The 14944-nt window shown below is 32.4% G+C and overlaps 3 protein-coding genes and 1 long non-coding RNA gene across 4 annotated transcripts; 1 reads left to right on the top strand and 3 right to left on the bottom strand.

Annotated features, from left to right (window-relative positions):
• Positions 1-282: 282 nt before the first annotated feature.
• LOC101215678 lies at positions 283-3322 on the bottom strand. Its single transcript, XM_011659562.2, has 5 exons — positions 2950-3322; positions 2672-2865; positions 1884-1917; positions 777-1396; positions 283-675 (listed from the first exon to the last, which is right to left on the bottom strand). Exons 1-5 carry the CDS (start codon positions 3269-3271, stop codon positions 394-396), a joined length of 1452 nt encoding a protein of 483 aa, XP_011657864.1. The 5' UTR covers positions 3272-3322; the 3' UTR covers positions 283-393.
• Positions 2466-3400, top strand: LOC105435903. The gene is made up of 2 exons (XR_969866.2): positions 2466-2850; positions 2930-3400. It is a non-coding gene; the product is annotated as an uncharacterized LOC105435903 (long non-coding RNA).
• A 686-nt stretch (positions 3401-4086) lies between these two features.
• LOC101217832 lies at positions 4087-6942 on the bottom strand. Its single transcript, XM_011659561.2, has 5 exons — positions 6543-6942; positions 6263-6456; positions 5815-5848; positions 4622-5244; positions 4087-4540 (listed from the first exon to the last, which is right to left on the bottom strand). The coding sequence occupies exons 1-5, from the start codon at positions 6898-6900 to the stop codon at positions 4259-4261; spliced, it is 1491 nt and encodes a 496-aa protein (XP_011657863.2). The 5' UTR covers positions 6901-6942; the 3' UTR covers positions 4087-4258.
• Positions 6943-8997: 2055 nt separating this feature from the next.
• On the bottom strand, positions 8998-13210 carry LOC101215448. The gene is made up of 5 exons (XM_004141863.3): positions 12648-13210; positions 10417-10610; positions 10270-10303; positions 9546-10162; positions 8998-9452 (listed from the first exon to the last, which is right to left on the bottom strand). Exons 1-5 carry the CDS (start codon positions 12994-12996, stop codon positions 9183-9185), a joined length of 1464 nt encoding a protein of 487 aa, XP_004141911.1. The 5' UTR covers positions 12997-13210; the 3' UTR covers positions 8998-9182.
• Between the last annotated feature and the right edge of the window lie 1734 nt (positions 13211-14944).

Here is a 14944-nt window from a genome sequence, read left to right on the forward strand (position 1 = left end):
CTCTTTTATTTTTCAAAATTAAGATATATTTATATATTTAAATATATTTCTCACGTAACCAAAAAAAATTCTTATAAATTATCACAATTTTAGAATAATGCAACTATTCTTGTAAAATTATGTCATAATGATTTTTGTGAAAAAATTAACAATAGGTCTACTTTAGTTATTATATCTAAAGTAGAATAATTTTATTATTTATTTCAGAAAAACTTATTTACATCTAAACTTTATTAAAACCTAATTTATTTTACATTGGAGCTGAATTTTCTAGAACAACGATTATGGTAAAAAGATATATTTTTAATAATAACTACGAAGAATCTCCCATCTTCTATCTTATAACACAAGAGTTATTACTTTTATTATAAAAAGAAAAAGAAAAAATAATTACTACTGAATCTTGACATCATACTCGGTCTTGGAAAAAGAAATGACATTGTTCAGAGAACCCAAGCGAGTGGAATTTATATAATCTTGAGGACAATGAGCAGGAATTCCAGGCAATAGTAGTCCGAACAACCTCACAATTCTCAAAAGCACTCTTTCCTCATACTCCTTTCCCCTTCTCCGTCCAATCGTGAAGCTTCTCACTATTTCAAAACATGCTTGTATTCTCATCACCACTTCTCCCAAGATCGAGAAATAGTTCTTGAATGGCTCTTCTTCAAGAACCTGTCGACCCCAACAACATAAATACCATTAATCAAATCATTAACATAAAAGTACAGTTACACGATCACAAGACACAAAATAATGCATATGTCAAACTTAACCTTTGGAACATAGTTTCGGTCGAAATAAATACAGGATCCAAAGTGTTTGAACATCAAGGCCTTGTCGTCAAGGGGTAGTCTAGGGACCATATCGAAACCATAGACGAATCTGTAGTAACGAATATTGTAATGCGAGAATGTTTTCAACATAAACTCTCCTAATTTGCAGTCTCCAACCCGAGGTTGTCCGAATGTGTACACTCCTTCTAATCTTTCGAGCAGTAACTGTTGGTCATGAAATGCCAAAATAAAAGGAAATAATATAGCCAAAGCCCCACCTAGGCTGTGCCCAGTGACCACAAACCTTGCACCCTCATTTTCTTTCATAAGTTTTTTAAGCCTTTTTCTGAGGGTGTAATAGGCCAAAGGATGTCTTTCTTGATCTTGTCGGTCTATTTTTTTGGGCCATCCAGTGGACTTTTGTAAGCCGAGTGCTTTCATAAATCCTCCATGAATTCTTCCGATGCCTTTGATCTCGTACCAGGAGATGTCAAAATCAGAGCACCAATCATCGGCACTGAATGGCTCTGTACCTCTAAAGGAGACGATGATAGTATCGTGCTGATCAACTTTTGTATCCCGCATCATGAAGACTTGTGTTGAGCCTTTTTCTTCGTATTCTAGCATATATATACAATAAAAATTAAAAAGTCATCAAGAGATGTTGATTATTTTAAATATTATATATAAGAAGAATATATAAAAATCCCAAGGTGTTCGAAATTTAAAGTAATGGCCATCAAGAATATTATTTTAAGTCATCTCAATTAAAAATGTCTTTAACTTGTTTACTGAATTTAGTTAAATTTTATCTTTGTATTCTGTTGTTCGAGAGTAAATTAAGAAAATGTTGTGTTTAATTAGTAGGTTAGATATGTATATTTTTCACAACTTGAAGTTTCTATCTGGTAGGTCCTATACCGTTTTGTAATCTTTCAATCTTTTGTCTTTTTGTTTTTGTTTAGTTTTTAATTTCAAACATGTTTTGTTCATTATTGTGAAAGAAGAGTGTATTTTTCAAAAAAAGAGAGTGACAAAAAAGTGATTCATATATGCATGCATTTAGACTGAGGTAGCAAAGAGGAAAAGGAATACGTGACTACTCACCATTCCAAAAGTTGAAAAATCCCAAGAATTCCATCTGCATAATTGAAAAAAATATATATGTATATATTAGACAATAATCTTAATTAGGGAAAAATAGCATGCATGTATTATTATTGAAGAAAAATACTCAACTCCACTAATCCTTTTTTAATTTTTTTAAAATACTTTTCTTCTTCTTCTTTTTAATCCAAAAGAAGCATTTCTATTTAAAATGGAAAATTTATGGTAGATGACAAATTAAGGACTTTATATTTAAAGTCTGTCACGTTACTTTTTTTTTTATTTCGCACATATTACACTTTTTTAGTGGGTAAAATGTATATGAGTGGTGTATCGAATATATATAAGTAAGTTAGTAAATGTATTTGTACTTTAATTTTTACTTCATGGAATAGGTTTGATTTTTGTCATTTTCGTAAAAATAATTTTAAAAATTTGTAACTAGATAGTAATTTTATGGATAATAATAAGTGAACAACATTTTAAAAAGAAATTACAAATACTATAACAATAATCCATAATAGACTTGTATGGTCTACTAGTGATGAATAATTAATGATAAGAGAGTCTATCAACAATAGAATTTCTCAAACACGTAAATATATTGGCAAGCATTTCAATTTTCAAAAATATATTTTACAAAGTATACAAGAAGGGCATTAACATTGATAAGAATTTGGGAATGATAGTAATAATCGGATCAGTTGTTAACCATTATAATTAAAATTGTTATTAGAAGTGATTAAGTTGGGTGAGGGGGCCGGGGATATATGGGAGGATGGAGTTACCTCCCAAACGTTATTGACAATATGTTGAACGCGAGCCTGATTCTCATAAGCAAGTTTAGAAGCCATCATGCAAAGAGCTCCGAAGTAATTGACATCTCCGGGCTTTATATTTTTGTCTAACATTATCCTTCCATCCAAATGACCAATCACCGACTGGTACTCCGCTGATGAGCTCTCCGGTAATTTCAACTTCACTGCATATATATATACATATATAGGCATAATTAATTTATTAATTTCATAAAAATGCTATAACAGATGTGAGTTGCGCGCGTTACATCGTAAGACATTGAGGAGGATGCCGAAGAAGCCATCGTTGGATGACAAAAAGTTTAGGATGAACTCGAGGCAGAAACCAAGCAAAGCAAGTGGAGTGGCAAACAGTTGGAGAAACTTTAGAACGATGATGGAGAGAGAGATGAAGAATCTGTGCCAGAAATTGAATTCATTGGGGTGACTAGAATCTACAAATTTCCTTTTCTTGACGTTCTTTGAAAACAGGAGGCGACCCAAGTCCAAGATCTTCGCTTCTTGTGGCTTCACAAGCATGTAGCTGCTGGAGAAGCTCTTGTTGCACTCACAACCATCATTAATACCCATTTTACTTGGTAGTTCTCCGTAATTATCTCTTTTAATTTAGAGATTAAATGTAGTTAACAATGTTTTTCTTTCTGTATATATAAAATTTTATGAGGGTCCTACACCTCATTAGCTTAATTATTTTATAAATCTTTTTTTTATTCTAAATAAACCTTTAACTATTCCTTTCTCACTCACTCATGGATAGTGATTTGTGGTTGTGAAAATCTTACGCTTTTTATAAAATAGATATGCGAAACTTTTTAGTTGTAAATCCATTTTAAAAATAAACTTTCTTATAATTAAAACTTTTTACTTGTAAATCGGTTTTAAAAATAAACTTTCTTATAATAAAAATCACTTAAAAATTAGTTGTAATTCTTCATTTTTGATGGAGATGTGCTTCCCAATTGAAGATCTTCAAATTATAAATAAATTATTTCTCAACTTTTTAAGGATGAACCCAAAATCATTCTTTATTTTCATTCTTTCCTTGGTGGCTTTCAAAACAGTAAGTAAATTTTCTGGACCAATAAATGCTTCTATAAAACAGGGCTTTATTTATAAAAAGCTATTTATGTGTTACGTAACAACTTAGAATTTGAAGAAAGTTTAAAGAAACTAGAAACAATGAATAGAGTGTCAGTGATAAGGTGGAGCTGTTTTAATTTGGAATCTCTCGAAAATGTGTGTCTATATTTAGAATTTGAAATTTTAATTTTAATTGCGTTTTAAGTTTTGTAGGTTTGATCTGTCCGAGCTTTTTCATCATCTTCTTCCCTCAATTTGAGAGCTCTCAGTTTAGTTTTTTTTTTTTTTTACCAAATACAACATAGTATAGTAACTAACATTATTAACGTGCTGCTTCTTATTACATCCGCATATATTTTCTAAAAACACAGTTACAAGTAATTATAACAATAATGCCCAACTAAGGCTTATAACACAACTCATATTACTTTTATTCTCTCCTTTTCCTTTTAAATGAAGGAAAAAAAATGAACTGTACTACTTAATCTTGACATCATACTCTGTTTTAGGCAGAGAAAAGAAGACGTGTGTGGAACCCAAACGAGTTGAATTAACATAATCTTGAGGACAGTGAGCAGGAATTCCTGGCAATAACAGTCCGAACAACCTCATAATTCTTAAAAGCACTCTTTCTTCATACTCCTTTCCCCTTCTCCATCCAATTGTGAAGCTTCTCACTATCTCCAAACATGCTTGTATTCTCATCGCTACTTCTCCCAGAAACGAGAAATAGTTTTTGAATGGCTCTTCTTCAAGAATCTACGAACCCGAGAAACGTAATTGCCATTAAATCAATAACATAAAACAGTTACACCATAAACAAAATTAATCTCAACTTACCTTTGCAACATAGTTCCGATCGAAATAAATACAGGGCCCAAAGTGTTTGAACATCAAGGCTTTGTCGTCAAGGGGCAGTCTAGGAACCATGTCGAAACCATAAACGAATCTGTAGTAACGAATCTTGTAATGTGAGAATGTTTTTGACATAAACTCTCCGAATTTGTGGTCACCAACCCTTGGTTGTCCGAATGTGTACACTCCTTCTAATCTCTCGAGTAGTAGTTTTTCGTCGTGAAATGCCAAAATAAAAGGAAACAAGATGGCCAAAGCCCCGCCCAAGCTGTGCCCAGTCACTACGAACTTTGCCATCTCATCTTCTTTCATAAGGTTTTTAAGCCTTTTTCTGAGGGTGTAATATGCCAAAGGACGTGATCTTTCTTGATCTTGTCGGTCTATTTTTTTGGGCCATCCAATGGATTTTTGCAAGCCAAGTGCTTTCATAAATCCTCCATGAACTTTTCCGATGCCTTTCATCTCGTACCAAGAGATGTCAAAATCAGAGCACCAGTCATCAGCATTGAATGGTTCTGTGCCTCTAAAGGAGACGACGATGGTATCATGATGACCAACTTTCGTATCACGCATCGTGAAGGCTTGTGTTGAGCATTTTTCTTCATATTCTAGCAGATACAATTAAGCAAAAGGTCAGATTAACCGTCACTTGTTATATTAAGAAAAAGATCATTAAACATTTACAGGCTTTGGCCCCGGGTTAGTAGTCCTTATCGTTCCAATCCATTCCATTTCCGTCCTTTTCAATCCAAACCCTCTTTTCTAGCATTTTTACATTTCACAATCTCATTCATCTAACACCCATTTGAACATTTATCACAAACATGATCATGATTTCCAATAATCTAATTTACATTATTTGACCCTCGAGCTCGCTCCAAGCAGTACTATTACAAAAATAGTCGACAACTTCCATTTTAAATCATCCAAATTAAAAAATTCCATATCTACTAAAATCTAGTAAAATTTCATCTTTGTATTTTGAGTAGAGAAACTGGTGTAATGGAAAACTAAACTTAGATATGTGTATTTTCACATCTTGGAGTAAATTCCCGTTTTTTCTTTCTTCAAATACGTTTTCTTTCATTGTTGCAGTAAGAATTTTTCAAGTGAAAGAAATCATGTGATATTTAGATTTGAGGTGGCAAGTTAGTTGAAAAGGAATACGTGTTACTCACCATTCCAAAAGTTGAAAAATCCCAAGACCTTCATCTGCATAATTGGAAGAAAATAGAAGGCAATTATGTTACTGTATTATATTATTTCTCTTTAAGATACATGTGTTGTGGGTGAATTTGGACTCGAACGAAATACGCAAAATAATATCAACAAAATAAAAAGTAAGATAAGATCTTATCCTTCCTATAGATATCATTATAATTTGTATCTTAATATGAGATGGATATGAGATCTTAAGGTTGCTATAGTAACTTTTTTTTTTCTTCTACCTTGTTCTATAAATCTCTTATTGAAACTATTTTTTTTGTTGTTTTGGATTTCTTTCTTTTCTTTCTAAATTATAAATTCATGTGAACTGATAGTCAAAATTTGGCATCAACTGAATGAATTTGATCTTCTTTTTATTTTATTGAGCAAAAAGTGGTGGAGGATGGAATGAGTGAGTACCTCCCAAACGTTATTGACAATGTATTGAACGCGAGCCTGATTTTCATAAGCAAGTTTAGAGGCCATCATGCAAAGAGCTCCGAAGTAATTTACATCTCCGGGCTTTATATTTTTGTCTAACGTTATCCTTTCATCCAAATGACCAATCACCGACCGGTACTCCGCTGATGACCTCTCCGGTATTTTCAACTTCACTGCATATAAAATATAATAATTCCCTAATTAAATGATAAATGCTATAGACGCTAGGGGAGAGATGAGATTGGATGAGTTGCATTACGTCGTAAGATATTGAGAAAGATGACAAAGAGGCCCTCGTTTGCGGATAAAAGGTTAAGGGAGAACTCAAGGCAGAAGCCAAAAAATGCGAGTGGAGTGGAAAATACTTGGAGGATCTTTAGGATGATGATGGATAGGAAGATGAAGAATCTATGCCAGAAATTGAATTCATTGGGGTGACTCGAATCTACAAATTTTAATTTTTTGATTAGATTCTTTGAAAACAGGAGGCCTCCAAGTTCCAAGATCTTCGCTTCTTGGGGGTTCACAAGCATGTAGCTGCTGGAGAATCCCTTGTTGCACTTAGTCCCATCACCACCACTCATCATTCTTCTAATATCCTTTAAGGGGAATTCCATATCTATCTTCAAATATTAAAATGTTCTGTCATGATTTGTGTGTTAAATTATTATACGTATATATAATGTGGTTAACTTTCTTGAAGGTCCACTATCAAGGACATGAGACCAACGTAACCATGGGGTCGACCTATGTAGACATTGGAGAGAACCCAGATGAGAAGGTCTACCCACCTCTGCCATGACCAACTTTCATGGTAATTTAGGTATGATCCAATCACTAAAAATTCCAACGGTACCTTCTTATCTATTATCCTTCTTTTATATGTGGTTAATTGTCCTTTTTCTGTTCCGTTACATGTAAGATTCTTTATTGAATTTATAATCGGAGGTCCACACTTCTATTTATAGCTTCCATTTATTCTTGCACTATATAGACTCATATGTATTGCTTTGAAATAAATTGTTTATCAGTAGTATAAACAATAAATGATTGACAAATTTATCACCAGCTTATTATCAATTAAATACATCATTGTCGAGTATGTCAAATCAAGTGCATTGAGTTTATCACCGACCTAATCGAGTGCATAATTGACATTTGTATAAAGTATTTTAATCAAAATGCATCATATCAAGTATATCTAATATGTATAATATTATTAGGATAGTGAGAACATTTAAATTTGTCGTTACTTATTACACCTTCCATAGGTGGGTTCAGTTTCCACTTTTCCATTTTGCACAAAAACAAACCTATGGGCAATAATGAGCTTAATAAATATATTTTGATTTGCCTATTTTAAAAGTGTCGTTAAAATAGAATCGATCTGTTTATAGAAATCCCATATTTTATTCTCTATTTGCACATATTTCTTCTCCCTAAAATTTTCATCGGAATACAATTTATTGGTTATATTTTGAGTTGATGTATATGAATTTATTAATTGATGGTAACTAATTGAATATTAATTTCACAGTAATTATTTAAAAACTCAATGGCCCTACTAATTTATTTAATTGAATTTAGACATAAATTTATTAGTTATATTATTGTGAATAATTTACTACAACTATTAATATAAATGAGTACACCTTCTAAATTATTAACTATAATTAATATAAATTGGCCTCCTTTCCTTTGATCCTTCTTAACTTCTCTAATCTCAAACCTAGTTGATATTTGATAGGCAACCTCATTTATTTATTTTTATATAGGTGAGTGAGACGGATCAAAGTAAAAACTTATAAAAGATTAATTTTTAGGTGTGTTTCTGTTTTTTTTACTTATGAGTCAACTTATACGATGGTTTAGTCCGACTTATTTTTATTAGTACTTCTAAATTATCAACCCATATTCTTTTTTTCCTTTGTATCCTTTGATGACTTCCTCCTAAGAAAAAAAGTTCAAAGGCACTTTCTTTTTCCCAACTTTTATAAAATTAACAACTAATCCAATCTCTAAACTTTAGTTGGAAATTAAAACTATTTCGGCCCTTGTAGTATCGAATTGTAATTGTTATTAGTCTATAAACTTTATCAAATAATGATCTAGTCCATCTAATTTACAAAATTTAGACCCTTTTGCAAAAAAAAAAAAACTCATCAAAATTATGTGTCAACTTTGATTAGATAACAAGTTAATCTTGTTAAGTAAAAATAGATTAGATGGTAAAACACAACCATAGAAAATTGTAAAGCTATGGGTGTTAGAAGTCTATTTAAAAAAGTCGTTTATTATTATTATTATTATTATTATTTTGGAAAATCCTTTATGCTAATATCAACAAATAGCATGCACAGAAGAAAATTTATAATACTTACACAATAGTATGGAAAATTGTGAGCTCCACTCAATTAATAAACAATAAGTTAGATATAATTTATTGATACTGTTAAATAATAAAGAAAGTAGTATGTACTACACACCCCGTTATATTTTATCAGTCGTACTTGCTGGGCAATTGTTGGAGATCTGGGGAGAGCAATCATCTCAAAAGGCTATGGTAACTTTTAATTTCTTCGTTTGGATATTACAATATATATTTCTATATCTTTAGTATTTTCTTTTGTTGTTCTTGAGTATTGTTCTTATGAGCTATCCTAATAGTTGTACCTATGTAAAGTTTCTGTTTTCTCAAATCTAAAATTGAAAGATAAAAAAATTAGCGGTTAATCTAGAGAAAGATGTCGATTTAATTACAAACCAATTAACAACAAATAGATATGGTCGAACTCAAACATATATGTTCGTCCATTTTAACAAACATTCATTATAAAATATATCATCAAAGTACACTAGGTATATTATTATAGTATCCTTTTAGAAAGAAAAAAAAAAGCTACTCAACTTTGACATCATACTCAGTGTGAAAGGGAGTTGTGGAACCCAAGCGGGTTGAATTAACATAATCTTGAGGGCAGTGAGCAGGAATTCCAGGCAACAACAATCCAAACAACCTCACAATTCTCAAGAACACTTTTTCCTCATACTCCTTTCCCCTTCTCCATGATATTGTGAAGCTTCTTCCTATCTCCAAGCACGCATGTATTCTCATCAGTATTGCTCCCACTATCGAGAAATAGTTCTTGAATGGCTCTTCTTCAAGAATCTGACGATCCAAAACGGTTAATTACCCACTAAGTTATTGAAATATATGGTTTGATTTAACTATGAAAAAAGGTTTAAATTAATGTCAACTCACCTGTGCAACATAGTTCCAGTCGAAATAAATACAAGGTCCAAAGTGTTTGAACATCAACGCCTTGTCATCAAGGGGCAATCTGGGAACCATGTCGAAACCATAAACGAATCTGTAGTAACGAATCTTGTATTCCGCGAGTGATTTCACCATGAATTCCCCAAACGTGCGGTCTCCAACTCGAGGTTGTCCAAATGTGTACACTCCCTCTAATCTTTCCAGCAATAATTTTTCTTCATGGAACACCAAAATAGAAGGAAATAGAATGGCCAAAGCCCCGCCCAGGCTGTGCCCTGTCACTACAAATCTTGTCCGCTCATTTTCTTTCATAAGTTCTTTAAGCTTCTCTCTTAGGGTGTAGTAAGCCAAAGGGTGTCTTTCATGACCTTTTCGCTCCATTTCTTTGGGCCATCCTACGCACTTTTGTAGGCCAAGTGCTTTCATAAATCCCCCATGAATTTTTCCGATGCCTTCAATCTCGTACCAAGAGATGTCAAAGTCAGAACTCCAATCATCAGCATTAAATGGCTCTGTGCCTCTGAAGGACACAATGATGGTGTCGTGATTATCTTTTCTGTCACGCATCATGAATGCTTGTGTTGAGCATTTTTCTTGATAGTCTAGTAATTAAACGATACAAAATTAATTAATTACACTTACATAAGTCATAGGTTAAGTAGCAAAAAAAAAGGTGGAAGAGAAGATATATATATATTTTGTAAATTACCATTCCAAAAATTGAAAAATCCCAAGAACTCCATCTGCATATTTAAAAGAATGGAAAAGTTAATGAATGAAAAATATAGATGTAGTTTGAAGTGAGAAGAGTAAATAATTATGAATATTAAATATTGAAAATTAAAAATTGGAGGACCTTCCAGACATCCTTCACAATTTGTGCAACGTGAGCTTCATTCTCGTAGGAAAGTTTGGAAGCCATCATACAAAGGGCGCCGAAGTAATTGACATCACCAGGTTTGATACTTCTGTCCAATGTTACTCTGCTATCCAAATGACCAATCATTGACAAGTATTCCGCCGATGAGGTGTTCGGTATCTTCAACCTCACTACATCAACAGTAACACAACCATAATTAGTTAGCAGTAAGGAGTTGAAAGTTTTCAAGTAAATGAGTCTAAAGACACACATCCATCGTCTATAAAGGAAATATTATCATTAATATATATCCCTCCTTGGTAACTTTGCGTTTGAATTCTTTATGTTTTTTATTTAACTAAACATGTTTTTTAGTTTTTAGTAGAAAATTATGAGTACAACTTTTTTTTCTTTTATCTTTTTGTGTTTTTTTAAATAAAAGGTAGAGTGTGAATAATTTGAGAGAATAACTTTAGAGAAGAAGAGAGGGGTTAATTAAAAAGAAGAGAGAAATGAATGCAAGTTTAGATCTTAGAAATAGAATAAATTTGAAAAATAAAATATTAGATAAAGGTTTTATTGAGAGGATAATGTGTCCATCACATAAAAAATAACAATAAAATAATTAGTGATAAGTTGTTTTTCAAAATAATAAAAAAATGTTAGAAATCAGCGTCAGATTAAGTAAGAGAATGGAGAGAGTGCTGGAAACAAAGTCAATGCGAATCAAGAGGATCATTGACACCATACTCTTAACATTATTTTTTTCCTTTAAAATATTTTATAATTATTCTCTGTATGGCTATCGCATTAGAACACCATCTTTCATCTTTCTTCTATCTTCTTTCTTCTTTCTTCTTTCTTCTTTCTTTTTTAAAAAACATTTTAGTGTGTAGTTCATGGTGAATTGCAAACAATTGGAGGTTTGAAAGTTGAATTTCACCTCCCGCCCAGTATTATCAAATAGCAGAAAAAAAGCATATATTAAGTTTTTCATTTCTCCAGTTACTCTGAAATTTAAGATTGTGTTTGAACCTTTTCTTTATCAAAATTTTCTAAGTAAACATATTGTCAATCTTGTCAAATTCTACGAATGAAAATATGCTTTAAGATGTTATTCGGAAAATTTTGAGAAAAAACACTCACCCTCAAAAAACTCGTAATTTTAATTTTTTTTTGTTCGGTCAATTTCAGTGGAGAGACTGTGCTTTGGGTTTTCTACATGCATTTTTGGATAATTAGATTGAGATTCTCTGGCACCAAATCTTAACTTATTTTTGCTATTTCTTTTGCCAATTTCTCCAACTATTTCTTTAAATTATCCTTAATAACCATTTTCTTTCTTTTTTTTTTAATTTAATGGTAATTTACAAGAAATAGTTGGAATTTACCTGGAAAATTGGTAAAATTTAGTTAAGATTTGAATAATTGTTTTGAAAAGATTAAAAAAAAAAAATTGGAAGCTCAATCTTACGAATTTGTGAAAAAATTAAATAATTTGTGAAGATTTGGTGGAATATTTGGGAAGGAAGGTTTGAATATTTTATTTTAAATAAGATTTGAAAATGGCAGAATTGGTGTAATTTTCCCCAAAACAAAAAATATTTAGGAAAATTTTAATATTATAGAAAATCTGTGGCTTGAAAATTTTTAATATTTTAGAAAATCTCTTGCTTGAAAAATGGTTTTAGAAAATCTCTGGCCGAGATTGAGCGACTTTTGTCAATTTCCAAAGTTATTCGCTCTTAGTTTTACAAACTTGATTTAAATTTGGAAACCATTTCTTAAATATATAAAATGAAGAAGAACACAAAAATGAATAGATAAAACTTCATACAAGGAAACTTTAGTGATATTCTACTCACTCATCCAGTTGTATTCTAAATCTCAGAGAACACCACAAAAGTTAGACATATTAACTAAACTTTTAATCTAATTTAATGATGTTTCCAACCTTTGGTAAATTTAATATTTCATTTACATTTCAACAAACCCTCCTGCGCTTACTTGTTGAGTTTATCTTCTTCGTCTATTAATTTAATTCTTTTTCCTTAATGGATGCAAATTTTAAGCACAGCGCAAGATCTTGGTAGACCACTTATTCCGATGAGATCTTTATTTATATATATGCCCAAAAGATTTTCACAAATTCGTAAGATTGTTTTCTAAATAGCACTTAACAGCCCCCAAATGAAATTTATGAAAGAAAAAGGGGGAGGAGAACTTACATCGGAAGAAGTTGAGGAGAATGCCGGAAAAGCCGCCGTTGAGGGACAGAAAATTGAGAGAGGACTCGAGGAAGAAGCCAAGCAAGGCAAGGGGTTTGTCAAAGAAACGGAGGAGCTTTAGGACGACAATAGAGAGAAAGATGAAGAATCTGTGCCAGAAATTATGTTCTCTGGCGTGACTTGAATCTACAAATCTCCTTTTTTTGAGGTTGCTGGAAAACAAGAGACGGAACAAATCCAAGAACTTGACCTCTTCTGGGTTTAGAAGCATATAGCTGTTGGAGAAGCCGCCATTACAATTGTAATTATAATTATTAGAACGACCGCCCATCACCATGCCTGAGGGCATCTCACAGTTATCGCACCTTATGGGAAGCTCTTGTGGCCTTGGGAGAACTGATTAACTCTCTCAACTCACATATCTCTGTGGGATTTGGTTGGTTTATATTAAATTTGTCTTGGGATTGGGAACGTGGTTGGTTCCGTCCGTCTCTCCTTCATAAATAAAATAATGATTGATACTCGACAACTTTAACTTACTCAAAACCTTCTCTTGATCTCCAGGATTAAATAAAATAAAATAGAGGCTCATGTGTAAAATGCTTTCTGTTATTCAATCTGAACTCATCGCTGTATTCTGGCGTTTGTGGGCTCTGTTTATTTAAGTCCATTTTAAAAATGTTAAATTCAACCCTCAACTTAAAACAGTAATTTTCTAAAGTTTTTTTCAAATATTTTATGTTAATATTGTGGGCCCTTACTTTCCTTTATTTATTTGGATTTGGGTGTTTTGATGTTGCTGATATCTTCCCTACTTCTTTGGGTTTGTTCCTATTTTTCTTATGCTCTTATTGTTCTTTTATTCTGGTTTCGCTTTGGCAGTGTGCAGAAACGGGAAGCAATTCGAAGAGATTGAAAGCAAAAATTCAGAGTTAAGTGAATTCGAGATTACCGTGAGGTGAATTTGTCTCTTGTGACAACAATTCTTCTTTACGTCTATGTTTGAAGATGTTGTTCGCAAAATGAAATTGTAGATGATCAAGTGAGAGCTTGATAGAGTTATTGCTTGGTGACTTTGGATTCATGGGAGTTCTCTTCTTAGAGTTAACATGGCTTTTATAGTGATCATCCTTCTTATTCATATGGTACTAGAACTATAAGTTGTTATGTAATCATGAATTATTTCACATGTCAATATATGATCTCTTATCATGAGTCAATAATAAAATATCTCTAGATGTAAATATAGTGTCATCGATTTGGATTACCTATTTTTTGGTGTTTTGATTGTGTTGTTTTTAATGTTAATTTAGTCGTTCCTTCACTTCTTAATAAGTGTTAACTTAAAGTGTCAAGTTAATTAAGTGTTCATTTTTCATTTGGTAGACTTTTTGGAATCGATTCAAGAAGGAAGTTCCACTAGGCCCCCTCTTTTGGATGGCTCTACCTGTGCTTATTGAAAGCCAATGATGATAAAGTTTTTAAAATCTTTTGCTAGCAAGACATGGAAAGCTATAGTAATGGATGGGAATATCCAACCGTAGCAGATGCGGTTTGAAAGGTCTCTCTTAAGCCTGAAATCTTATGATCTTATGGTCTAATGCTAAAGATGAAGCTTCTTTGAAATTTTTTTTGAGCTTTAAATGCAATCCACAATGGAGTGGATCAAAATGTGTTCAAACTAATGCTCACATGTACTTCTGCTGAGGAGTCTTGGAATATCTTAGAAGTGGCTCATGAACATCCAAGGTAAAAATGTCTCAATTGCAACTTCCAACCTCCAAATTGGAAGCCCTCAAAATGTCCGAAGATGATGAGCCAATTGCTGAATTCAATAATGTATGTGTTCTCGATACCTCTCAACCGCATAAAGAACAAGTTCATATGATCACTTAGAGTTGGCAAATTTCGAAAATAATAAGTATGACGGTAGAACTTATGGAGGTCAAAGTAACAAGTGAACAAGGATTTTGGTAGTTGACGCTCTTCCAACTTTGGTGGGAGTTCAAACTCTTCGAGTTTTGGTCAAAGTAACAAGGATTTTGGTAGTTCAAGCTCTTCCAACTTTGGTGGGAGTTCAAACTCTTCGAGATTTGGTTCACTTAGTATGTTTCACAAGCAGAAATTTTGGTAGTTCAAGCTCTTCCAACTTTGGTGGGAGTTCAAACTCTTCCGTTTTGGTTCCTATGGTACAAATAAACGAATAGAATGACAAAGGTGATCAGAATTTTGAAACTTTCAAAGGTGATCGAAGTTTTAGATATCATGAGTGTGATGGATTTAGAAACTATCAAGCA

Source organism: Cucumis sativus, chromosome 6, assembly GCF_000004075.3.
Source record: "Cucumis sativus cultivar 9930 chromosome 6, Cucumber_9930_V3, whole genome shotgun sequence".
Taxonomy (NCBI): domain Eukaryota; kingdom Viridiplantae; phylum Streptophyta; class Magnoliopsida; order Cucurbitales; family Cucurbitaceae; genus Cucumis; species Cucumis sativus.

Excerpts from the sequence above, each read along its gene's own strand:
- LOC101215678 (XM_011659562.2), bottom strand. The coding sequence starts at position 3,271 with ATGGGTATTAATGATGGTTGTGAGTGCAACAAGAGCTTCTCCAGCAGC. Across the intron at positions 1,918-2,671 it reads TTGTCAATAACGTTTGGGAG|ATGGAATTCTTGGGATTTTT; the intron begins GTAACTCCATCC and ends TCAATTATGCAG. Across the intron at positions 1,397-1,883 it reads ATTTTTCAACTTTTGGAATG|AATACGAAGAAAAAGGCTCA; the intron begins GTGAGTAGTCAC and ends TATATATGCTAG.
- LOC101217832 (XM_011659561.2), bottom strand. The coding sequence starts at position 6,900 with ATGGAATTCCCCTTAAAGGATATTAGAAGAATGATGAGTGGTGGTGAT. Across the intron at positions 6,457-6,542 it reads CTTTCTCAATATCTTACGAC|TGAAGTTGAAAATACCGGAG; the intron begins GTAATGCAACTC and ends TTTTATATGCAG. Across the intron at positions 5,849-6,262 it reads TTGTCAATAACGTTTGGGAG|ATGAAGGTCTTGGGATTTTT; the intron begins GTACTCACTCAT and ends CCAATTATGCAG.
- LOC101215448 (XM_004141863.3), bottom strand. The coding sequence starts at position 12,996 with ATGCCCTCAGGCATGGTGATGGGCGGTCGTTCTAATAATTATAATTAC. Across the intron at positions 10,304-10,416 it reads TTGTGAAGGATGTCTGGAAG|ATGGAGTTCTTGGGATTTTT; the intron begins GTCCTCCAATTT and ends TTAAATATGCAG. Across the intron at positions 9,453-9,545 it reads ACTGGAACTATGTTGCACAG|ATTCTTGAAGAAGAGCCATT; the intron begins GTGAGTTGACAT and ends TTGGATCGTCAG.